The following is a 27,350-nucleotide window of genomic DNA, read 5'->3' on the forward strand; positions in this document are numbered from 1 at the left end:
GTCTGTCTATCCATCCATCCACTTATCCAACAAACCATGAACTCATACATCTATCTATCCATCCATCCACTTATCCAACAAACCATCCATCTATCCATCCAGTAGTGAATTCTTGATGTAAGTAACCTTTAGAGGTCTCATTTGAATTCTATTTTAATAAGACATTTTTCTGTATTCTAGATCTGACACCAAAGAGCCAGGCGCTACCCTGGGACTCCAAAATGAGAAAAGCTCCAATTCAGTCACCGTCATGGATCTAGGGCTTCCCTCCTGGGCGCCCATGTACAGCAGGAAACCGAACAAATCTCATATGGTTTTCAAAGCAGAAAGTAAAGGCCCTAATTCATGCAGGGCTTATTGAAATGGAACTACCTAACTTTTTGAAGGTGGCGTTTCCTGGCGGACTGAGAAGTTTGCACTGGCTCACTGGATAATGAACACCTTGATAAGAATGAATAGATTGACCTAACGATCGTCAGTTTTTTCCCTCAATTTCTCTCTGTGGGTAGAATCTCTCCCCGAAGGCCTTTTCAACACAGGGATTCAATCAAAGCATCGATTTTCTGTTTCAGGGTCCTCCAGTGCAGGACGTTCACAAAAAGCGTATAAATATCCGAAGTGCGCAAGACATTCCACACCCTCCTCCAGCGACCGCTTTCATTTTAGCAGCAGATAAGCAAGCACTGGTTTGCTCTTATCACAATAATTCAACACCAGCATCCGGCTCGACCTTCAGCTGTCAGCCTGACGGATTCACAGCCGGCCGGTTTTGGTTTACATGATGAGATAAGCAGAAAAAAAAATGAACACAATGCCGGAGCACTTCCTTTTTATTTCAGAAAGAATGAAGTCGAGTGGGCAATGCGGATGCCACACAAAGAGCTTTTCATGCAGCTTTCCATAATTAAAACACGTGGGGAGAGGATGTAACGGTAACTTTTTTTGACGAGTGGGCTGTGCAGGTATGCCAGGTATAGGGTTTATTCAGCAAGAAGGTAGACGTTGACAAGAAACCCACAGAGTGTACAGGAATCTAAATACAGAAATATTCTAAGCAATAATAAACGTATATTCAGTGCCTCCAGTCAAGGTGGCCAAGTCTAGTCTTATCCATCATCAAAAACACCTACAATTGGCACACGAGCATCAGAACTGGACATCGAAACGACAGGGAGAGGTCAACTTGTTTAACAACTTCTCCAAGATCATGTGGCCCTTAAAACATGTCTCAGATTTCTTGTATTAGGCGGGTGGTCCAAATGTTTGCGCTCATTTTCCCCCTTTTGGCTGCTCTTGTATTTAGAGGTTGCCAGATGTAATAAAAAGTCTGTCAGGTAAGCACCTTACTTTGGCAGTTTTTACACCTGATGTCCTTCCTAAAGTAACCCTCCTTTTCTAATCCAGGCCCCAGACACTTTTTAATGGCTACCTGGTCATAGACGTCACCCTGAGAGGAGCATATATACCAATCATTATGACCACCCCCTTGTTTCTACACTCACTGTCCATTTTATCAGCTTTACCATATAGAAGCACTTTGTAGTTCTTCAATTACTAACTGTAATCCATCTGTTTCTCTGCATACTTTGTTAGCCCCATTGCATGCTGATCTTCAATGGTCAGGACCCCCACAGGACCACTACAGAGCAGGTATTATTTGGGTGGTGGATCATTCTCAGCACTGCAGTGACATTGACATGGTGGTGGTGTGTTAGTGTGTGTTGTGCTGGTATGAGTGGATCAGACACAGCAGCGCTGATGGAGTTTTGAAACACCTCACTGTCACTGCTGGACTGAGAATTGTCCACCAACCAAAAACATATCCAGCCAACAGCGCCCCGTGGGCAGCGTTCTGTGACCACTGATGAAGGTCTAGAAGATGACCGACTCAAACAGCAGCAATAGATGAGCGATCGTCTCTGACTTTACATCTACAAGGTGAATCAACTAGGTGGGAGTGTCTAATAGAGTGGACAGTGAGTGGACACGGTATTTAAAAACTCCAGTCCACCTCAGTACAATTCACCTCACTTGCACGTCTTTGGACTGCAGGAGGAAACCCATGCAGACACAGGGAGAACATGCAAACTCCACACAGAAAGGACCTGGACCGCTCCAACTATGAATCGAACCCAGGACCTTCTTGCTGTCAGGTAACAGTGCTACCCACCAATCCACTGTGCTGCCTCTTTGTACTGGTAAATGTCCTAACATGTTGTAATGGTCCCTTTAAGTGGTTTGAGCATGTGCATTATTGTGTGAGAGAGCGTTCAGACATTAGCATGCATGGTGATTAGCTCGGGTTGTAGCCTGACTGTTCTATTCTACTGCTGCTATCCTGGATTGTGATGAGTGGAAGTGTGGTTGCTCCTATGCCCAATAAATACTCTCCATTACCCTGCACCGGTCGTCTCCTGTGTGTATTCCCTTCGTAGAACAAGGCTAAGCGCCATAAGTCTCTCTACAAGGGAGCTTCCCAACGCTAACCATTCGTTACAATGTCCTCACACTTGTGACATGTGTTTTTATATATATATATATATTTGTTTATGCATTTTCTCCCCTTTTTCTCCCGACTTTTTAGCCGGTCCATTTGCTCGATTGAGTCACGCTTCCTCTCCACCGATGCCAATCCCCGCTCTGATTGAGGAGAAAGAAGCCAACCCACACCCCCTCCGATCTGTGGGCAGCAGCCGTATGCATTTTGTCACCTAAACAAGACGAGATCAGCTGCGGATCAGCTCTGCGTACGGAGAGACACGCCCTGATCAACGCACTCCAACATGCCATCAATCAGCCAGCAGAGGTCGTAGTTGCATCAGTTATGAGAGAATCCCTATCCGGCTTAATATCCCACCCCTATCTGAACAACAGGCCAATCGCTGTTCATGTGGCCGCTCTGCCCAGCCTGGTGGCAGAGCTGAGACTCAATACGATGTATTCGATATCCCAGCTCTGGTGTGCTAGTGTGTGTTTTTACTGCTGCACCACCTGAGCGGCCTGTAAATGTTCCTTTGACTTCATTTTAATTTGCTCTGTGGAAAGTTTTTACTATACTGATAGACCTTACAAAGAAATGTGCAATTTATAATTGTAGAATCGAAAAATACTTGACCTACCGTGAGCTTTTTGGACACCAATTTTACCTCATTTCAAAACCATGGAAATTAATATGAAAAGTAGTACTATTCTGGAAAAGCATCTAACAAGATTTTGGAGTGTGATGTGGAAAATTGTTCCCATCAATCCACTAATGCTGGATGAGAAGACTTCTCACAGTTGGAGTTCCAAATCATCCCATTAAGTTCTTTAGTGGAGTAAAGATCAGGGCTCTGTGCAGGCTACTGACGTTCCACCACACCTAACCAGTCAAACCATGTCTGTATAGACGTTGTTTGTACACAGAGGCACAAAGGAACAGGAAGAGTCTTGAAACTAAGAAGTAAATATTTAATGTAATAGAATTCATTTCATACACCTGAATCCTCTTTTATTTCAGGTCACTGTACGCATGGAAATGAATTCTGTAAAACGATAGATGAGGGTGAAACAGAGCATCCATTGTGAACAATTTGGAGACAAAGAAAAGCTCTTTGTCAGCGTAATATGAAGCAAATTGCCAAAACGGTTCCCAGAACACAGACAATAACAAATAACACATCATTTTAAAACACACACACATCATTTAAATCCACACACACACATACAGTAACCATCACTGCAAGTTTAGTAACTACTTTAAAGACAGCGAGTCAGTGGGATCGTATTTCTCATGAGACCATTGTGCCCTGGTCATTGATCATTACGTCTCAGTCCTGTCCACGACCAAAAGTCTTCTTTTTATTTGTTTAATGAACCTTAAATACAGAAATGTTGTTGTTATTTTAACACAATTACTCTTCATTTTCAGCCTCCAGACAGATGACCTTACACTCAGAATGTATTAATAGGAGGTGAAACCACCAGACCATCACACCAATACATACCAATACACACCAATACATCAGCCATAACATTAAAACCACCTCCTTGTTTCTACACTCACTGTCTATTTTATCAGCTCCACTTACCATATAGAAGCACTTTGTAGTTCTACAATTACTGACTGTAGTCCATCTGTTTCTCTGAATGCTTTGTTAGCCCCCTCTTCATGCTGTTCTTCAATGGTCAGAACCCAGGACCACCTCAGAGCAGGTATTATTTAGGTGGTGGATCATTCTCAGCACTGCAGTGACACTGACATGGTGGTGGTGTGTTAGTGTGTGTTGTGCTGGTATGAGTGGATCAGACACAGCAGCAATGATGGAGTTTTTAAACACCTCACTGTCACTGCTGGACTGAGAATAGCCAGCCAACACCTGTGGGCAGCGTCCTGTGACCAATGATGAAGGGCCAGAAAATGACCAACTCAAACAGCAGCAATAGATGAGCGATCGTCTCTGACTTTACATCTACAAGGTGGACCAAGTAGGTAGGAGTGTCTAATAGAGTGGACAGTGAGTGGACGCGGTATTTAAAAGCTCCAGCAGCGCTGCTGTGTCTGATCCACTCATACCAGCACAACACACACTAACACACCACCACCATGTCAGTGTCACTGCAGTGCTGAGAATCATCCACCACCCAAATAATACCTAATCTGTGAGGGTCCTGACCATTGAAGAACAGGGTGAAAGCAGGCTGAAAAGGTATGTATAGAAACAGATGGTAATTGTAGAACAACAAAGTGCTTCTATTTGGTAAGTGGAGCTGATAAAATGGACAGTGAATATAGAAACAAGGAGGTGGTTTTAATGTTATGGCTGATCGGTGTATATATGTATATATACCTACAAGTATTATACTTCAATTTCTTCCTGCACATTCATTCATTTATTTAATCTTACTTGTGGTGTTGACTTGCTACAGCTATCCAACATTAGTAAAATACAGGTATACTTAAGGTCTTTATTGTTGTGTATGTCCAGTTCTTATCTGTACCTGTTATTTTTACATTGTCCTTTGCGTTGTTTTTGTTATTTCGCATTTGTACTTTTGATTTTTTTATGGTGTGCACTTTCATTGCTGTATAATGCTAATGGGGCTTTAATTTCCTTCAGGATCAATAACGTATCTATCTCTATTAAGCCCTTGGAGACATTTTGCTAAGCTTATCATAGGTTAGTTCATCCCTGTTTATTTCATTTATTTTTATTCATTGTTTTGATTCAATGACTCTCACTGCTGTTCTGTGTCCTAAAACTTTAAAAAGAACTCTATAAGCCTATATAGACCTATATTTTACAACTTTTTATTCTGCTCTTTTCCTATATCGCAACATAGCCTTGCTGATTTTAAGGGGACTTCTCAACTTCGATGTTCAGGGTTGAGTTAAGTGAGATTTATAATCTACAGGGCTGCTAAAATCAAACCTGACAATTAGCTACGTTTATGCCTAGAATAAATATTAATAAACTGGTTGATGAAGTAATAAGATGAAATAAATTATTTACATGGGTAATATGTGTTCAATAACATCGTTCTCTAAATAAAAAAAAATCTATTTAATACAATGTGTAGTTTTACTCTATTGCCAAAACCTCTTCTTCTTATTAAATTAAATTTTTTTGACTACTACTGAAAGCTTTTCTCCTTGCATATCAGAGCAGAGTAAGTATTAATTTATCACTGTCTCCACACACCGGGCTCTGTTGATGGTGAGAGCTCTGATTTATAACACTGCGCCCTTTCCCCTGTCCCTGTACTTCTGGATATTGACTTTTGGCTCGGTCCAGTGCTAGCAGTAAGCACTGGGATTCCTGAAGCTAACCTTTCCTTTTTGATTCCCTGATGGTTTTTTTAGGCCCCTCAGCCTTTCAGCATGACTGATAGCACCATAACACAGTGAGATGAGCATCATCACCCACACCCAGACGCCATCACGACAGGACGTGACATTTCAAAAACAGCCAGGTTTAAAAGTTTCTGTCACTGTGAGGAAAAAAAAAAAAATATATAGGAAAGGAAATGAAGAAAGGAAAGGGAAGGGAAGGGAAGGAAGGGAAAGAAAAAACAGAAGGGAACAAAGGGAAGGAAGGGAATGGAAGAAAGAAAGTGAAGAAAGGGGAGGGAAGAGAAGGAAAGGATCGTAATGGAATGGAAGAAAGAAAGAGAAGGAAGGAAGGAAGGAAGGGAAGGGAAGGGAAGGGAAGGGAAGGGAAAGGAAGGGAAGGGAAGGGAAGGGAAGGGAAGGGAAGGGAAAGGAAGGAAGGAAGGAAGGAAGGAAGGAAGGAAGGAAGGAAGGAAGGAAGGAAGGAAGGAAGAAATTAAAGGAAATGATGGAAGAAGGAATAAAATTGAGTAAGAAAAAAAGAAAAGAAAGAAAAAGAAAAAATAGAAAAGAAAAAACAAAGAAATAATAAAAATAAAGAAAGAAAAAGAGAAAAAAAAAATTGAAAAATAAAGAAAATAAAATAGAAATGTAATCAAAATTAAAATACATAAGAAAAGAAAAATAACCCAAAATAATAATAACCCAAAATAAATAAAGGACACAAAGAAAACAACAAAAAAAGAAAAGAACGAGAAAAAAAGCAAATCAATTAATAAATCATTAAAATGTAAATAAATAAATTTGGACATAAAGACAAACAAGGTAAATTAAAATTACAACATAAAAAACAAAATAAAAAATAAAAATAATAACACAAATAAACAAAGGGCCAAATAAAATTCAAATAAAGTGTCAAATTCTATTCAGACTTTCTGTAAGAGTAAAGAGAAAGAAAAAAAAAAAGATAAAGTATACAAAAAAAAAACTAAAAGTCATAATAATGGTGGTAGTGAGCTGTGTTTATGAGAAGGTTGCATCATTTCGGAGCTGTTTTTTATTGCGACGGCGCAGCATTAGAACTCTGAGCTCTGTGCTTGTATCAGCTGCTCTGTAAATAACGTTGCTGTTGGTATTTATCGGGCAGATGGAGCGATATAGTGACTCTAAACAGAAGGAGTCTGGATGTGGTTGGAGAAACAGATGCTATCAGCTTCTATAAAGGTGCATAGCATTTTAAATATCAAGATCCAGCAAACTCCCCCCCACTCCCCCCCCCCCCCACACACACACATACACACACACACACACACTCACACTCACACTCACACTCACACTCACACTCCTTCACAGAGTCTCAGTCCTGAATATTTTGGAGTGGCATGATGACTAAAAACACAAAAACTTCCTAGTGATTATCATTGTGTATCCACATGTCATTAGTGTACTAGCACTTTAATGACATGTGGATAGTTGGTCTGTTCATTAGCATTAGCATCATCAGACTTGTCATGGTATTTAAGAGTTTAAAGTTTTTACAATAAGCAAGTTATTTCTAAATGTATAGCAGCTAGGCCATTAGCGTGTAAGCTAAGTGCACTCCTTTATTAAATATAGTTTTTTATTGATGGTGATTTATTGATTAGTGGTTTAAAGCAGACGTGCTGCGGCAGCAGTTACAGTAAAATGTCCATTTGCTAGTGCTAGTGGTTTTTATGATCTATTTAAGCAGTTACAGTAATTTGCTTAGTCATTAGCATGTTGTCAGTAGTTGTGCTAGTCCAGTTGGTACAATAGTTTGCTTATTTGATAGTGTGTTTACACTACATACGACCCCAGTATTTATTTATTTCTATTTATTTATGTATTTCTCTCTTCCACTGCTGGGGATCCCGATTGCGTTTGAGGAGGGTATAGGAGGGTATAGCCCCTTTGACGCGTGCACGGTCCCTTCAGTCCCTCAACCCCTTCTTTTTTACCTGTGCTTCGGTGGATTCGCAAATGAGGCTCATCCTCTTCTTCTTACACAGGGTAATTTCCCACCCAGCAGACTCAGTGGCCAATTTTTAGCACACTGCCATTTGTGCCCTCTAAATGGTGCCCAGTTATTTTTAGTGGTTAAGCTGCTGGACTTGTGATCAAAAGAATCCTGGTACATCTCCAAGTTGCCACATTTGGGCACCTGAACAAGGCCCTTAACCTTAAATTGCTTCATAAGTTTAATATCAAACACAGTCTTGGACATTTTTGTATCTTCAATTCACTTCAAGTGCACATCTTTGGACTGTGGGAGGAAACCGGAGCTCCCGAAGGAAACCCACGCAGACACGGGGAGAACATGCAAACTCCACACAGAAAGGACCCGGACCGCTCACCTGGGGATCGAACCCAGGACCTTCTTGCTGTGAGGTGACGGTGCTACCCACCGTGCCGCTCTGTACTAGATTTTCAAATGATTAAACTCTGCTGCTGTTAATCTTAAATGCTGGAATTATGATGGCCTTAAATGTTGGGTGTGTTCGAAAATCTCTGTCTACATAGATGCATTTTCGGTCATCCTACTCGCGCTCCCGAGAAGGAGGATGTTCGAAATCCTAGATGCCTTAATATCCTCACTAGTAAGGTATCTTAAAATTTAAACAGTATTTTGACTCAAGAACGAGTGAGCATCCGATGCTGCCTTAGCGGTGAATGTAATCCCAGCATTCAGTGCGGCACAACTTTTCCCACAGAAAAAGAAAAAATATGGCGGGCGGTGCGGAGAAACGAATTTTGAACGTTTGAACGAGTTATTTTCAAACATAAATACATTATTATTGATTTTCAATTTGTTTAAACGTGCACAAGTGTTTTTATTTGCAAATTCGGGCTTGTCAGCGAATTTAACCGTTTTCGGTACACGGAGGGAGTTAGTTGACATGCTAGCACGTTGTGCCACCTCATCCCATTGGTTTGAATGGCATGAGGCTAACTGTGTTAGCTTAGTGAGCGAAAACTGGTGGAATTGCTGTAGAGCGTTCGAATAACCTGACTTACAAGTCGATGACTTACTAGAATCCTCTCTACTCAGGCAGCTGCTTATGTAGGCAGTAAGACAGCACGGCAGCTCACTAGGTTTTCGAACACACCCGTTGTTTTCATTGGTAAGATAAGTGTATGTTGATTCATGCAGAAAGTTCAAACTGTCTGCATTAATTAAATACGTTTCTCCTTTATGTTAGCCTTTAAATTAGCCTTGTAGCTCTAATACAACATCATAAACCGTAGGAACGGTACAGGAGATCGTTTATACCAGCAGCGATCACGCTGTATAATGCTTAACTAGCTCGGGACATCATCGAACACTAAACTACTATCTATCTATCTATCATGTCTGTCTGTCTATCTGTCTCTCTATCTCTCTGTCTATCATCTATCTATCTATCTATCTATCTATCTATCTATCTATCTATCTATCTATCTATCTATCTATCTAGTCTGTCTGTCTGTCTGTCTGTCTGTCTATCTATCTATCTGTCTACCTACCTATTTATCTACTATCTGTCTGTCTGTCTGTCTGTCTGTCTGTCTGTCTGTCTGTCTGTCTATCTATCTATCTATCTATCTGTCTACCTACCTATTTATCTACTATCTGTCTGTCTATCTATCTATCTATCTATCTATCTATCTATCTATCTATCTATCTATCTATCTATCTATCTATCTATCTATCTATCTATCTATCTGACTACCTATCTACTGTCTGTCTGTCTATCTATCTATCTAAAGAAGCAAAACTCCACACCAAATACTTCTTGGCTGGTTGTCCACACTTCCTGTAAGTAGAAAGTTGTGTGAATATATTATTTGGCTGAACTATTAGAACTTTTTGCAGTATGAAGTAGTAAACGTGTCACTGATCGTAATTCTCTTTAATAAACTACAGAAGGAAGTGAAGCTTTTGGCTGAGCCACTTTCTGTAAATACATGTGAACTCTGTGACGTTCTTCATTATCCTGATGGACCTCTGGGCTCAGAGATCGGAGCATATTTATGAACATCTAAGTGGCCTTGTTAAGCTGAATTCTGATATTCACTTAGCCGACGTGAGAGGAGAAGGGTGAGAGAGGGTGTTTAAGGAAGGGTTTCTGATTTAGTGTCGGGATGAATGAAATTATCCGGGGGCAGAAAGAGAATTACATTACTGAGAGGATGTGGTGTGCCGACATTCATCCTGGATCTTAGTGGATAAAACTGAAGGCTATCGCTTAGTTCATGAATCAGACGTGACTTCTCTTCTTAGAAAGTCTCAGAGGATAGAGTGCAAGGCCTGAATTTAAATGATTCATTCTTCTCTTAAAAAATCTTATATAATTAGCATGATTCTTACATTTCAGTCTTGTTTAACAGAATTTCTGATATATACTGTATATACATGAATGCTCCAGTGAGCACTGGGTAATTATCAGTCATAAGTCAGCAGAACAGTGTGTAAAATTAAACAGACATGGATCAAGAGCTTCAGAATGAAAAAAAAATACTCTGACTGGGGAATAGTTGTAGGGCAGTTGTAGCCTAGAGGTTAAGGTGCTGGACTAGTAATCAAAAGGTAGCTGGTTCAGGCCCCACCACTGCCAGGTTGCCACTGTTGGGCCCTTGAGCAAGACCCTTAACTCTTAATTGCTTAGACTATGTACTATCACAGTACTGAATGTCGCTTTGGATAAAAGTGTCTGCTAAATGCTAAAAATGTAAATAGTTGTTGGTGCCAGACGGGCTGGTTTGAGTATGTCAGAACACATCCAGTAAGCAGCAGTTTTACAAGTGAATATGCCTTATTAAATAAGAAAAGAATGGCCAGACTGGTGTGAGCTGGCTGAAGAGCTACAATAAGGGCGCATTTAGATAAAAAGCATCTTTGTGCAGTGCTTGGCTTGATGTCATCAAAGAGCGAATATGAGACGAATCTGCATTTGTGTGGAATAACCATCCAGTCTAAAAGCTCCACATGTATCTGTGTTTATCTGGAATTTCCTCACTTTTTCATTTTTAAACTTGTGTTACAGCTCAAGGTTCTGAGAAATTGTGAGAATCAGCTTTTCCGAGAGAGTCTAAAATGCTTAACGTAAAAAAAAAAAAAAAAAGCTTAACCTGGTTTAGTGTACTTGAAAGAAGAACACAGGAATGCTAAACTTCTCTTAATTATTACTGATCATAAGTTCTCTCCACTAATGAAACTCCTCACCCGTTGTTTTAGTACAATAAGTCATGTTAAACTTTGTTTACGTTAAGTTTTGTTCATTCTGCCTGAGTCGTTTTTACCTTGTTATGTCAAACAGTTCGTCTCATTGAAGGTCAGCGGCAAACTGGGTCAAAGTTCAATCAGGTAAAGTACGAGCGCTACAGGAAGTGCAAAATTCATAAGCTCAATGCTCAAAAAAAGTGAGCAGTGCACACCTCTTAGGGAAGCGGAGCAACAAGCTAAGCAGCACCGCCACACTCCAAAAGAAAACAACGGCACAGCTTATGCAAAAGCTTTTTGCCACTTCTCATGTGAATGCTCACTAACCATAATAAATAGAAAAGTGTGTATGTACCAAGCATTGAACCTTGAGGTGTCTCAAAAGATGGTATTGGGTTCAGTTTAGGGCTACAGTAAGTTAAGGCTCAATAAGACTTGAAAGTTAAAAATTTAAAAATGTTGATGGTTTATTTTTTATTTCTGCTGGGGCATGTAGACGGTAAACTACAAGAATCCATGGACCATAAATTTGTGTTAAAAGTTAGGCTGCTGCTGCTGGTGGTGTAATTGTATGAGAAAGGTGTCAATGGCACACGTCGGGCATCTTATAATAACTACATCTAGCACAATAATACGCTATGTCACAAATTCCAAATCATCTTAAAATGGTTTTAACAACACGATTATTACACGGTCAGTGTACTTCAAGACAGAGCTAATTGTCCAATTTATTCTTTCTGACCAGGTCCTTGACTTTAGCACTGTATATTTTTAACTGAGCTGCAGTACAGCAGTACTACACATCATTAGTCACTAACAGACTCCATTAGTCCTTTATGTGTGTCATTGACTTTAACTGCATAATGTGGCAATTTCTCAGAAAAAGAGACAGAAATCTCATCCATCCTGCTTCTTCTTTTGATAACTTTTACCTAAACATCCTCAAAAAATAACGAACGCACAGATGTATATATATCTAGCACAGTTAGCTATATCACATAGCACCTCTTTAACTGCTGGTACAAAAGGTGATAAATGCACTTCAATAAAACAGCACTAAAAGATAAAACCAGTCTGACTCACAGTCTACAAATGAATGGCAGAGTACAGAGAGCAAAGCTAATCAAAAGCGAAAGAGTGAATAAATGAATCTGACAGAGCCACAGGCAGCTAGCACAGGCAAAGAATGCTAACCACACTTAATAAAACAGAATAAAGTGTCTGTGAAGAAAGAAGAACCGGAATAAAAGGAGCAGAGAATGGAAATGAATCTGTGAGGCTTATATAGCAGCTGTCATGGTTCATGTGAACGGAGGCTAACGCTACGTCTGCGCTAATTAGCTTTTACCTCACAGCTAATGCAATTAAATCTTTGTTAGCATAATAAAACCTGGAAATATAAAGAGAGATGGTGTACGGATGATTTACAGATCATTAAAAATTTAGCTAAGCTTGCTAATAGTGACTTGGACAGGCGAGGCAGATGCCAACAAAGTCTTAATGTATAAAATAATAATTAAATAATTATTTAATTAATGTTGAGATGATAAAATGTATGCATAAAATTGCAAAATAAAAAATATATACTTAAATAACAAGTAAGTCATAAAAAAATGCTAAGTCTTGGACAAATCGTCACACAATACAAATAAATAAAGCTTTGTATTTTGAATAATCAGCAGAACACTATAAAGTATGAAACTTGTAAAATGGAAGAGAGGAGTTAATGTAAATAAATTGCTATATAATAAAACGTTCTAAATAAAAAGTTCTAAAAGCTAATTAAATAATAATAATAATAGTAATAATAATTATTTTATAAAATAATAATAATAATAATAGTAATAGTAATAGTAATATTAATAATAATAGTAATAATAATAATTATTATTAATAATTATAATAATGATAATATTAATAATTATTATAAAAATAAAAAAATTATAATAATAATAATGATAATATAATAGTAATAATAATATTAATGATAATTAATAATAATAATTATTATTATTATTACTATAGAAAAAATTAAGATAAAAATAGTAATAACAATAATGATAAATGATAATAATAGCAATAATAATGATAATAATAATAATAATAGCAATAATAATGATAATAATAATAACAATAACAATAATAATAATAATACTAATAGCAACAACAATAATAATAATAATAATAATTATTATTATTATTATTATTAATAATAATAATAATAATAATAATAATAATATTATTATTATTATTATTATTCTAAAAGGGCCTTTGTGTTGACCAGTAGCTGTGTGATGCTTTACTTATATACACAGCTGCTATGATAGGCAGTTGTAGCCTATGGGTTATGGTACTGGACTAGTAATCAAAAAGTCGTTGGTTCAAGCCACACCCCTGCCAGGTTGCCACTGTTGGGCCCTTGAGCAATGCCCTTAACCCTCAATTGCTTGGACAATATACTGTCACAGTACTGTTTTGGATGCCTTGGATAAAAGCGTCTGCTAAATGACGAAAATGTAAATGTATGACAGTATTTTAGAGTTGACAGTACAGTGTAGGCTGTAATTTATTACAATACTGCCCAAGCTAACTATTACATTTATCACTGAATTTTAACATTGTGTGTGTTTTACTTATATTGTTAATTATCATTTAAAAGTTAATACTTTTTTCTTAGCCAAACCCAGCCTAACAGTGCCTCAGCAACAGGGCAGGTACAAAATTATGTAGATAAAACTGAAGGACTTAATTTTGCATTTATAAAGCTTAACCAGAATAAATTCCCAGATTACAATTTCTGTATTGCTAAACGCTAAACTGAACCACAGAGGTGAATCACTTTCATCCAAAGTCTCCCAGTTTCAGCCTGACCAGCCCACTTGACCAGTGAACCAAAGCGAATGTCAGATTTCTAGCATGACTGAAGCTTTAGAGAGGCTGAGACTTACTTCAGGTCTTGGGAAGGTTCGGCTCGAATGTGTGGCGTCTCCACAGAATGAGAGAATACCACTCCCTCATTACCTGCAAAAATTAAATACAGTAATTAATTAATTCAATAAAAACAAACCAGAGTAGGATGAACAAGATACAGGGAGAAGAATAATGAAAAAAGAGAGAAATATATACACCAATTTAACATTAAAACCACCTCCTTGTTTCTACACTCACTGTCCATTTTATCAGCTCCGCTTACCATATAGAAGCACTTTGTAGTTCTACAATTACTGACTGTAGTCCAACTGTTTCTCTGCATGCTTTGTTAGCCCCCTTTCATGCTGTTCTTCAGTGGTCGGGACTCTCCCAGGAGCACTACAGAGCAGGTATTATAATTGGGTGGTGGATCATTCTCAGCACTGCAGTGACACTGACATGGTGGTGGTGTGTTAGTATGTGTTGTGCTGGTATGAATGGATCAGACACAGCAGCGCTGCTGGAGTTTTTAAACACCTCACTGTCACTGCTGGACTGAGAATAGTCCACCAACCAAGGATGAAGGTCTAGAAGATGACCGACTCAAACAGCAGCAATAGATGAGCGATCGTCTCTGACTTTATATCTACAAGGTGGACAAACTAGGTAGGAGTGTCTAATAGAGTGGACAGTGAGTGGACACAGTATTAAAAAACTCCAGCAGCGCTGCTGCATCTTATCCACTCATACCAGCACAACACACACTAACACACCACCACCATGTCAGTGTCACTGCAGTGCTGAGAATGATCCATCACCTAAATAATACCTGCTCTGTGGTGGTCCTGTGGGGGTCCTGACCATTGAAGAACAGGGTGAAAGCAGGTTAAAAAGGTATGTAGAGAAACACACAAAGTGCTCCTATATGGTAGGTGGAGTTGATAAAATGGACAGTAAGTGTAGAAAAAAGGAGGTGGTTTTAATGTTATGGTTGCTTATAGTCCGGATTTATAGAGCGCCATCTGATTTCTACCTTTTTGGACGCTCAAGGAAGCTTTAAGGGGAAGAAGAGTTTTATGTGATGATGATGTGAAAGCAGCGCTGCATCAGTGGCTACTCGCTCAACCAAAACCTTTTTTTTGCTGATGGCATTCAAATGTTACGACGCTGGGAAAATACATCGCAAAGGAAGATGAGCGTGTAGAAAAGTGATGTCATTTGTTTAAAAAAAGTGCGGAAACTTTTTGAAGAACCATCATATATAGTAATATACCAGTAATATGATTCAAGTGATTTCTGCAACCATATTTTCTGTGACTAAATGGCTGGAACACATACGTTTTTAAAACTGTGACACCGCTTACAATCAAGCAAGCTCAAAACAACCACAGATTCATAGCAGAGCCAGTCATAACTAATGTGCTGCCTAAAGCAAGATTTTGGTTGGTGTCACTTGTATTATTCATTCATCAATCATTGTGTTTATACACTCAGACACGGCGTAGCTTAATGTCCTTAAGATTTTCTTAATTTTACAAAGAAAAAACAGTATTAAGCATTAAAACAGTTTAAAAAAAACAAGTGACTTGAAACAATATATAAACACAATTTAAACACAGTACAGTACCTTGTAACTCAACGTCCCCTAAACTCAAAATCATTGGAACTCGACGTCCTTCGTCGAGAAATTTGTACCCTTAAACTCAACATTTCCCTTAAACTCAATGCGTTTAGTTCATTTTTTTAAAATGTATTTATTTAATTTCAAGTTAACAATGAACATCCGCTTTGTTCAGCGCTTGGCTTGAGCGGTGAAGTAATATGTCATCAAAGTGAGAATATGAGACGAATCTGCATTTGTGTTTAATAACTGTCAGATTCACTCTGACTCTGAAAGCTCCACATGTATCTGTGTTTATCTGGATTTTGCTCACTGTTTCACTTTTAAACTTGTGTTACAGCTCGGGGTTCTCAAATCAGCTTTTTATTTCAATTTTTGTATATTATATTTGTGTTATTTTCAGTATATAAGTGTCAAAACAACCCCATTATTTTACATTAGCCTAAAATATATATGCAAATCCACAAAACCATGGAACACATTAATAGGTTTCCCAAACACCCTCATGGGAAAAAATACCTTAAAACTCAACACCACTCCCAGAACCCACTGACGTTGAGTTTTAAGGTACCACAGTATGCAGTTTCCTTTATCTTGCCCTCGTTTTCCTGCGTCAAACTCAAAATAGCCACTTAAATATCATTTTGTGTCCCAGAAACTCATTCGCACTTGCTCTCGCTCAGATAAACAACACTGAATGAATTAAGAGGCATTCTGGGAGCCGGAATAAGTGGTAATTCGAGTCCTGACTCCGGAGGACGTCGCGCTGAAGAATGCCAGACACAAACCACAGTTTAGAGATGGCCTTCATTCTGTAACAACCACTGTCTAATGTTCTGAAAGTGCAGCTAAACACAGACCAACGTCATGGATCAATGCTAAATGTATATATATATATATACATATATATATATATATGACATTTTTTTTGCACTGGGGCCCATGAGCTCCTAGTTCCGCCACTGGCTTGAGGTCTCAGCAGTAGTGAGCTAGAGCATTAGAACGCTGCAGCATCTAAGCACACACTGTATGTGTATTTTGGAGATTCAGAAACCCAACAATTAAAGGACTTAAATGTGTGATTTGTGTGGAAGTAACTGTAGTCTCAAGTCCCTTGCAAGTGTATGTAAACTTTTGACCCCAATGGCATGTTTACACAGTAAATAACATTAAAACAGTTCGATGTTTATCTCATTTGTATTGTAAAGTAGTTGTACGAATGTACGAATGGAGAGCAGCTGCCTGCCCAAACCCACATTAAAAACCAGTCACAGTCACACTTTAAGCAAGTAAACTAATCTTCCAACATCATCCTCTTATCAACCGCTTCTAAGTCCTGCTGTTTCTTTGATCCGCGCTGGACGGAGCCCAGTTGCCTTTCATTACCGCAAGTTAACGTTAGCGCCAGCTTCCAGCGCTGCAGCTGACTGATATCTAGCGCTTTGAGGTTTTGGCAGGCAAAATCTGTATAGTAGATTAAGTTTGGATGTTCCATGATGGTAAATTTTATTTCAACAACACAGACAGGAGCGCAGACAAGCTGGTGCGTTTGAAAGGGCGCGTTTGATTTCCTGTTGAGAGGATTTTATTTTCACAACCAGACCACCGACTTTATTAATGTCATGTGCACTGGGACAAATAATTATTTGTATTTATTATTAAAGGTTGCACCTTAACCATAAATCATTTTTGCTATACACAATGCCACATTTTTAATTTTCTTTCCACTCTAAACAGGTATTGAAATATTAAAACATCGAGGTCAAGGGGAGGTGAACAATAAGTTTGTTTATTTATTTATTTATTAGGATTATAACGTCATGTTTTACACTTTGGTTACATTCATGACAGGAACGGTAGTTACTCATTACACAAGATTTATCAGTTCACAAGGTTATATCGAACACAGTCGTGGACAATTTTGTATCTTCAATTCACCTCACTTGCACGTCTTTGGACTGTGGGAGGAAACCGGAGCACCCAGAGTAAACCCACGCAGACACAGGGAGAACATGCAAACATGCCCCACCTGGGGATCAAACCCAGGACCTTCTTGCTGTGAGGTGACAGTGCTACCCACTTAGAGGTGAACAATAAAACACGAGAGTTGTGGTTGTAGTAGTACTGGAATTTAACACCATTTCACCCCTGTATATGAAAGGATGGTTGTAGAAGCTGTGAGTAGAGTGCATGTCTAAACGTCTGGATGTGGTGAGAACAGAGCCTCTCTGTAAAGCACATTATATGAAAGCTTTGAGAACCGGAAACAGTGGATCTGATTGGTTGATCCGAGGGTATTTATTAATCTTGAGGTCAGCTTTTAATCTGACAAGTCTAGTAAAGGTTGGTTGGAACAACTACACTAGAAGTAATAATACATAATCAATCACTACTTAGAACATAGATATATTTAGGCCATGATTGCCAGTAGTCATATTCCAATATTCCAATATATTTCTACAATGGAACGTTACTGGATGCGTATGTGGTGTACCCAACAAGAAGTGCATCAATTGCATTGTATGACCTCCAAAACCCAGTTCTAGCTGGTTTAGACCAGTTTCTATGTTCTAGCTAACGGTGGAATCCTCCACTGTCCTACAAGGTCACTGATGGGAGTATAAGGGGTGATTATTTTCTTTCCTTCTTATCACATTCACAAAGTCTGTATGTGAGACTTTGTCAGTGTGACCCTTCATTGTAGACTATAATCCAGTCTCTGACATATTGTATTAAGGGTTTTTCCACCACAACCTTTAACTGTATAAGTCAATTCATGCCCTAAATTGATTGGAAGGGTTTTCAAAATATGGGCGTGTCCATGCTTGATTTCAGTGCTGTTTAAACCTAAACTATTTAAGGATGCAAGTCTTGTTAAGAGAGGCTTGGTGCTTTGATTAGGGAATCTCAGACACATGCTCTCTCTCTCTCAATTAAATTTAATTCAAGATGCTTTATTAGCATGACAAATATTCACATTTGTATTGCCAACACTTCTGTACAGACTGATTAATAAATCAGAAAATAATTGCATTAAAAAACATGTACATTGATTTAACATTCATTTGATAACTTTAGTAATTAGCCCCATGGCATTACATAAACAAACTAGAACAAGAAATAAATGAAGTGTGCGTATGTATGTGTGGAATGGTATGAGATATGGGATATCTCAACTGGTGGCAGGTGTGTATTTGGTTTCAGTGGCCAGTCTCCAGTCTCCAGTCTCTCTCTCTCTCTCTCTCTCTCTCTCTCTCTCTCTCTCTCTCTCTCTCTCTCTCTCTCTCTCTCTATATATATATATATATATATATATATATATATATATATATATATATATATATATATATATATATATATACAGTATATATACAGTGTATCACAAAAGTGAGTACACCCCTCACATTTCTGCAAATATTTCATTATATCTTTTCATGGGACAACACTATAGACATGAAACTTGGATATAACTTAGAGTAGTCAGTGTACAGCTTGTATAGCAGTATAGATTTACTGTCTTCTGAAAATTACTCAACACACAGCCATTAATGTCTAAATAGCTGGCAACATAAGTGAGTACACCCCACAGTGAACATGTCCAAATTGTGTCCAAATTGTGCCCAAATGTGTCGTTGTTCCTTCCCTGGTGTCATGTGTCAAGGTCCCAGGTGTAAATGGAGCAGGGCTGTTAAATTTGGTGTTTTGGGTACAATTCTCTCATACTGGCCACTGGATATTCAACATGGCACCTCATGGCAAAGAACTCTCTGAGGATGTGAGAAATAGAATTGTTGCTCTCCACAAAGATGGCCTGGGCTATAAGAAGATTGCTAACACCCTGAAACTGAGCTACAGCATGGTGGCCAAGGTCATACAGCGGTTTTCCAGGACAGGTTCCACTCGGAACAGGCTTCGCCAGGGTCGACCAAAGAAGTTGAGTCCACGTGTTCGGCGTCATATCCAGAGGTTGGCTTTAAAAAATAGACACATGAGTGCTGCCAGCATTGCTGCAGAGGTTGAAGACGTGGGAGGTCAGCCTGTCAGTGCTCAGACCATACGCCGCACACTGCATCAACTCGGTCTGCATGGTCGTCATCCCAGAAAGAAGCTGCAAACAGTTTGCTGAAGACAAGCAGTCCAAGAACATGGATTACTGGAATGCCCTGTGGTCTGACGAGACCAAGATAAACTTGTTTGGCTCAGATGGTGTCCAGCATGTGTGGCGGCGCCCTGGTGAGAAGTACCAAGACAACTGTATCTTGCCTACAGTCAAGCATGGTGGTGGTAGCATCATGGTCTTGGGCTGCATGAGTGTTGCTGGCACTGGGGAGCTGCAGTTCATCGAGGGAAACATGAATTCCAACATGTACTGTGACATTCTGAAACAGAGCATGATCCCCTCCCTTCGAAAACTGGGCCTCATCCAACAGGATAACGACCCCAACACAACCTCCAAGATGACAACTGCCTTGCTGAGGAAGCTGAAGGTAAAGGTGATGGACTAAACCCAATTGAGCACCTGTGGCTCATCCTCAAGTGGAAGGCGGAGGAGTTCAAGGTGTCTAACATCCACCAGCTCCGTGATGTCATCATGGAGGAGTGGAAGAGGATTCCAGTAGCAACCTGTGCAGCTCTGGTGAATTCCATGCCCAGGAGGGTTAAGGCAGTGCTGGATAATAATGGTGGTCACACAAAATATTGACACTTTGGGCACAATTTGGACATGTTCACTGTGGGGTGTACTCACTTATGTTGCCAGCCATTTAGACATTAATGGCTGTGTGTTGAGTTATTTTCAGAAGACAGTAAATCTACACTGCTATACAAGCTGTACACTGACTACTCTAAGTTATATCCAAGTTTCATGTCTATAGTGTTGTCCCATGAAAAGATATAATGAAATATTTGCAGAAATGTGAGGGGTGTACTCACTTCTGTGATACACTGTATATACTGTATATATCACACTGTTCAACACCTTCTCACCAGCGATGCCCATCAACCTCAAAATCTGATAGAAAGCAGGCTGAGAAATAGACTGAATCAGACTTTATCCATTCATGCCATATCATCCATTAATCTGATCAATGTGTGTTCACCAATCCATCGATCAATCTATTTAACCAACCATACATCTGTAAGTCTATACATTAATTATTCTTCTATCAATCTTTTCATCTATCTTCTCACCTATCCATTCAGTCATCTACCTACCCATCTAACTACATTCATCCATCCATCCATCCACCTATTCATCTATGCATTCTGTCAACCATCTATCCAGCCACTCATGCAACAATTTAAACACTCTCACAAATCAAAGCTGTCACCTACCTTCTCACTCATCCTTCAACCTTCCTAGTCATCCATCCATCCGTCCATCCAATCATCCACCTACCTACTAATTCATCAATCCATCCAGTCTTCCATCCATCCATTTATCTGCAAATCCATCAATTAATTATTCATCTACCCATTCATCTAACCATCAACCATTCAATTAAACTTCTCACCTACCTTTTTACCCATTCATTAAGCCAATTACCCATCTACCTACATATGTATTAATCCATCCATCCATTAATCAATCCATTCATCTACCTACCTATTTATCCAGCCACCCTGTTGTCCATCCATTTAGCTAATCATGCAGCAATTTAACCATTAACACCAATCAAAGCTGTCACCTACCTACCCACCTATACATTAACCTGCCTACTCATCCTTCCATCCGTCCGTCCGTCCATCCATACTGTCATCTATTCATTTACCTACATACCTACACAATCACCTCCACCTTTATTTACCTACCTACCTATTTACCTACCTACTTACATAGTTATTCATCCATCCATTCATCTATCCATCCATTCATCCATCCATCCAGCCAAAGCCGTCACCTACCTTCCTACCCATCCATTAACCTGCCTACTCATCCATCCATACTGTCATCCATAAAACCAGTCATTTATCCAGTCATTCATCCATCTATCCATTTACTTACATATCTACACAACCACCTCCCTTATCTACTTACATAGTTATCCATCCATCCACCCATCCATCCAACCACCCATACTTTCATCCATCAAACCAGTCATTTATCCAGTCATTAATCCATCCATTTACTTAAATATCTACACAACCACCTCCCTTATCTACTTACATAGTTATCCATCCATCCACCCATCCATCCAACCACCCATACTTTCATCCATCAAACCAGTCATTTATCCAGTCATTAATCCATCCATTTACTTAAATATCTACACAACCACCTCCCTTATCTACTTACATATTTATCCATTCATCCACCCATCCACATATGTATTTATTTATTTATTTATCCATCCATCCACATATTTATTTATTTACTTATTTATCCATCCATCCACATATTTATTTATTTATTTATTTATTTATTTATTTATTCATCCATCCATCCATCCATCCATCCATCCACATATTTATTTATTTATTTATTTATCCATTCATCTATCCATCCATCCACATATTTATTTATTTATTTATTTATCCATCCATCCATCCACCCACCCATCCATCCATCCATCCATCCATCCATCCACATATTTATTTATTTATTTATCCATCCATCCATCCATCCATCCACATATTTATTTATTTATTTATTTATTTATCCATCCATCCATCTATCCGTCCATCCATCCACATATTTATTTATTTATTTATCCACCCATCCATCTATCCATCCATCCATATATTTATTTATTTATTTATTTATTTATCCATCCATCCACATATTTATTTATTTATTTATCCACCCATCCATCCATACATCCATATATTTATTTATTTATTTATTTATCCATCCATCCACATATTTATTTATTTATTTATTTATCCATCCATCCATCCATCCACATATTTATTTATCCATTGATTCACACCTACCTATAAAGCAAACAATGAATTAATCCAAAGTTAAATGGTAAACCAAACTGAATCTCTCAATCTTGTGAGTTGTTTTTCTCTTTTGAACACATTAGACATTTTTTCTCTGTTTTGAACACAAATGAGATGATCTATCTATCCCCTGGATTTTCATTTCTCGCTCTCTCATATTTTGCTCTTTAATATTCTAGCAGTGGTTTTAATGGACACTGAGTTTGCCGGTCATGACCCTCATTTTAGCACTTGACCTTCCCACGCTGCTCACTTAAAGTAAAAGAAGGAGGTGTAAAAATGTCAGAATTAAGTGTTTTATCTAACAGATCATATTCATAATGAGATGAACCCACACATACGTACATGGATCTACATATTAAAACACAGTGTATTCTACGTAACTCAAATGTCTATTAACTGAGTGTGTTCCAATATGTTTAGATTTACATTTTCAGCATTTAGCAGACACATTTATCCAACGTGACTTACAGTACTGTGACAGTATACAGTCTGAGCAATTATGGGTTAAGGGCCTTGCTCAAGGGCCCAACAGCAGCAACCTGGCAGTGATGGGACTTGAACCAGCGACCTTCTGATTACTAGTCCAGTACCTTAACTGCTAGGCTACAACTGTTTAGATAGAACTTATGATGTGTGTATGTCCAAATGTTTGCATATAAGGTGTTTAGATGTTATCTACCTGTGACCCTCAGTTTGTCGGTACCAATGCTGATCTCGTCCTCGTCGGCGGAGAACAACACTCGGTCTCCATCACTGCTTCTGACCTCAAACCGCTGGCACTGTGCCTCCACCATCTCTGAACCTGCACAAAAGGACAAAGCAGCAAAGAGTCTGTGTTATATTTATAATACTCAAAGCCCTCTGGAGAAAGTCTGTTCAAAAGGTGTCATCCTCACTGTGAAGCATGATGGAGGAAGCACCATGATTCATACTTGACCTTCTACTGTGCACATGATTAATCAATAGGTTTATTAAAGGCAACCAATTAACACAATTATTAGCTTAGGAAGGAACTCTTGGTGTATGTAAGATTATTAGAACTTGGATAAGAAACAAACTACAGTGGCACCTTGTAACCCGACGTCCCCTAAGCTCGAAATCTTTGAAACTCGACACCCTTCGTCCAGAGATTTGTACCCTTAAGTTTGGCTTGAGTGGTGCGAAATATACACTGATCAGCCATGACATTAAAACCACCTCCTGGTTTCTACACTCACTGTCCATTTTATCAGCTCCACTTATCATACAGGAGCACTTTGTAGTTCTACAATTACTGACTGGAGTCCATCTGTTTCTCTTCATGCTTTTTAACCTGCTTTCACCCTGTTCTTCAATGGTCAGGACCCCCACAGGACCACCACAGAGTAGGTATTATTTAGGTGGTGGATCATTCTCAGCACTGCAGTGATACTAACATGGTGGTGGTGTGTTAGTGTGTGTTGTGCTGGTATGAGTGGATCAGACACAGAAGCGCTGCTGTAGTTGGTCCACCTTGTAGATGTAAAGTCAGAGACGATCGCTCATCTATTGCTGCTGTTTGAGTTGGTCATCTTCTAGACCTTCATCAGTGGTCACAGGACGCTGCCCACGGGCGCTGTTGGCGTTAAAAAACTTCATCAGCGCTGCTGTGTCTGATCCACTCATACCAGCACAACACACACTAACACACCACCACCATGTCAGTGTCACTGCAGTGCTGCTCTGTGGTGGTCCTGTGGGGTACCTGACCATTGAAGAACAGGGTGAAAGCAGGTTAAAAAAGTATGTAGAGAAACAGATGGAGTACAGTCAGTAATTGTAGAACTACAAAGTGCTTCTATATGGTAAGTGGAGCTGATCAAATTGACAGTGACTTTAGAAACAAGAAGGTGGTTTTAATGTTATGGCTGATCAGTGTATGTGCAGATCCATAGAACCATAGAACGCATTAACAGGTTTTCCATCCATCCTTATGGGAATAAAACACCTTGAAACTCAACGTCTATTAAACTTCACGCCACTTCCAGAACCAATTGATGTCGAGTTTCAAGGCACCACTGTATCTTTATTTAATCAGACCTCACATTTTCTTGAATTAATATAAAAATGTTAAGCCCGTCCACAGTCAAGCAAGCTTTTTTATCACCATGGCGCTAAAGAAAAAGAAACAGCAGAAGCTCGTGCAGCAGCCTCATAAGGTCAAGACTGTGTAAATCTATCAAAACACACACCAGCAAAAATCCGACGTGGGATTATCAGAAACGTCCATCTCGTCTCGTCTTAAACGGCTAAGCGCCGGGCGTCTAGAGGAATGCTAGCCTGCTGAGGGATTTCGTGCTATTTGCCGCTACGCTAGCTCCAATTTAAGACAGCATGTATGAGTGCGTGTTTGTCCACAGGACATGATGGAGGACTTATTGGACCATCACTTCTGTAATCTCCTGTAACCGAGTCTTGTGGGAAATGGAGTTTTGAGCCAGGATCAGTTAGAGTCTGGTGAGAAATAAATACACGCTGGAGCTGGTGGATAAACGAACGCGCTACATTTCCTTTTATCAGTGTAAGATGTTTTTTTCAGGTCTGATTCACAGAGAAGCACTTGAGTTTTATTCAGGAGTGTTGGAGGTGGCCTTGGAGGCAGAGGTTAAAGAAACACCACTGCTGACCTGTGCACACACTCTCGACTCGCAGGTCTGAGTCAATGTGGTTAGCGTGGCCGGCGTGGTTAGCATAACCACCTCTGTAATTAGAGTCGACACTCGCATTAACAATCATTTAACTGGAGCGTACGGGTCACTTACAGCCACACAGTCGGTCCTGCAGAGCCTCACTAAATTATTTATACACTGATCAGCCATAACATTAAAACCACCTCCTGGTTTCTACACTCACTGTCCATTTTATCAGCTCCACTTACCATATAGAAGCACTTTGTAGTTCTACAATTACTGACTGTAGTCCATCTGTTTCTCTTCATACTTTTTTAACCTGCTTTCACCCTGTTCTTCAATGGTCAGGACTCTCCCAGGACCACCACAGAGCAGGTATTATTTGGGTGGTGGATCATTCTCAGCACTGCAGTGACACTGACATGGTGGTGGTGTGTTAGTGTGTGTTGTGCTGGTATGAGTGGATCAGACACAGCAGCGCTGCTGGAGTTTTTAAACACCGTGTCCACTCACTGTCCACTCTATCAGACACTCCTACCTAGTTGGTCCACCTTGTAGATGTAAAGTCAGAGATGATCGCTCATCTATTGCTGCTGTTTGAGTTGGTCATCTTCTAGACCTTCATCACAGGACGCTGCCAACGGGGCGTAATCTTTTCATCTAGAACAATAGCCACACTTCTGAGATGGCTTCTCACAAGACTTTGAGTATATCTGTGGGAATTTGTGCCCATTGTCAAAAGCACATTTATATGGCTCAGAAAAGCCTTAATTGGTGTTCCAGTTCATTCCAGAGCTGTTCGGCGAGGCTGAGATCAGGGAGTTTCTTTGAACCAAGCTTTTCTTTATGTCTTTATAGCATATACTTAGCATATATATATATAATTTCCCTTATATAACTGTCCATTAAGTGCATATAATAAGTGCTTTTTTATTTACTTTATGGGTTTTGTTGGGTTACTTTGCTATTTCAGACAGACAAGGCACACCTTTAAAAAAACTGGACATCAACATTGGAAATTTGGTGATGCAGTTTGGTAGTAGGGCTTGAACCTGTGACCTTCTGATTAACAGTTCAATATTTTAACCACTTAGAAACCATTGTTCTTAATTCTAAAACCAGAATAAATTCCCAAATTAGATGCTAATTCATGGCTAGGTTGCTATCTGGTGAACCATCTCCCAGTCTCAGCCAGACCACATGCACTCACCAAACAGCCGATAGAATGACGTGTTCCTGGTATGACCGGCTCTTAAATCCTCGTAGCATTAGCTAATGGTTGATGTTAACAGGTTGCATATCGACCAAAGTTAAACTTAAAGTAAATTGTCTGACAAAATGAATTTCATGGAAACGAGTGTAATTCCACACATGAAGCTGAAGGTTCCTGATTCACCGCCAGGACAAATAATCTCATTAGGCAGGCTGGAATGGGCCTGCGGGTCGCTATTTTTCACCCTGTAGTTAAAGCTAGAAATTGGCATCGGTGTTAGAGAGAAAAATCAATTGGGCTTAATAAAGAAGTGAAAAATGGCTGATCTTAAACTGCTCGGGCCTATATGCAAAAATAAACGTGAAGAGCCGAGGGATTCCGTTTAGGAACAGAGACAACAGCCTCAAAGTACGATAAAAAGAAAATTTAAGAGAAAAAACCCTCAGTGGAGAACACACAGGTTGTACCGCATGATTCAATCAAATAATTAGCATCGAACAGCGCTGTAAGATACACGTGTGAAGTGAGAGCTTAAAAGCTGTATTATTAGGGTGACTATATTTTGTCCTCAAGAAAGAGGACACTAGGCGCCCAGGTGGTGCAGCGGGATATTCCGCTAGCACACCAGCACCGATATTCTGAACTCCTTGGTTCGAAAGTCGGCGTTGTTACCGGTCGGCTGGACGCCATCTGGCGGGCATAATTGGCATTGCCCGCAGCAGATACTAATTCTTAGGTTACTTTGCTATTTCAGACAGACAAGGCACACCCTTAAAAAACTGAACATCAACTTTGGAAATTTGGTGGTGCAGTGCTGCAGTTGGTGCAGCGGGATATTCCACTAGCACACCAGCGCTGAGATTCTGAACTCCTCAGTTCGAAATTCGGCGTTGCCACCGGTCGGCTGGATGCCATATAGCAGGCACAATTGGCAGTACCTGGAACAGATACTAATTGGCCACAGTTCAGAAGTTCAATAT

At 39.4% G+C, this 27,350-nt stretch overlaps 1 protein-coding gene across 2 annotated transcripts in view; it reads right to left on the bottom strand.

Annotated features, from left to right (window-relative positions):
• Positions 1 to 27,350, bottom strand: part of LOC134326413 (zeta-sarcoglycan) — a 100,123-nt gene that overhangs the window by 25,789 nt on the left and 46,984 nt on the right. Inside the window, exons 4-5 of one of the 2 annotated variants that reach the window (XM_063008568.1) lie at positions 23,189 to 23,311; positions 13,979 to 14,051 (exon numbers count right to left, since the gene is read on the bottom strand). In XM_063008568.1, the coding sequence (XP_062864638.1) occupies positions 13,979 to 14,051; positions 23,189 to 23,311 (196 nt within the window). The remainder of the gene's footprint in view (positions 1 to 13,978; positions 14,052 to 23,188; positions 23,312 to 27,350) is intronic. The other variant, XM_063008569.1, reaches the window with a different exon arrangement.

The sequence above is a fragment of the Trichomycterus rosablanca genome, chromosome 14 (genome assembly GCF_030014385.1).
Source record: "Trichomycterus rosablanca isolate fTriRos1 chromosome 14, fTriRos1.hap1, whole genome shotgun sequence".
In the NCBI taxonomy this organism is placed as follows: Eukaryota; Metazoa; Chordata; class Actinopteri; order Siluriformes; family Trichomycteridae; genus Trichomycterus; species Trichomycterus rosablanca.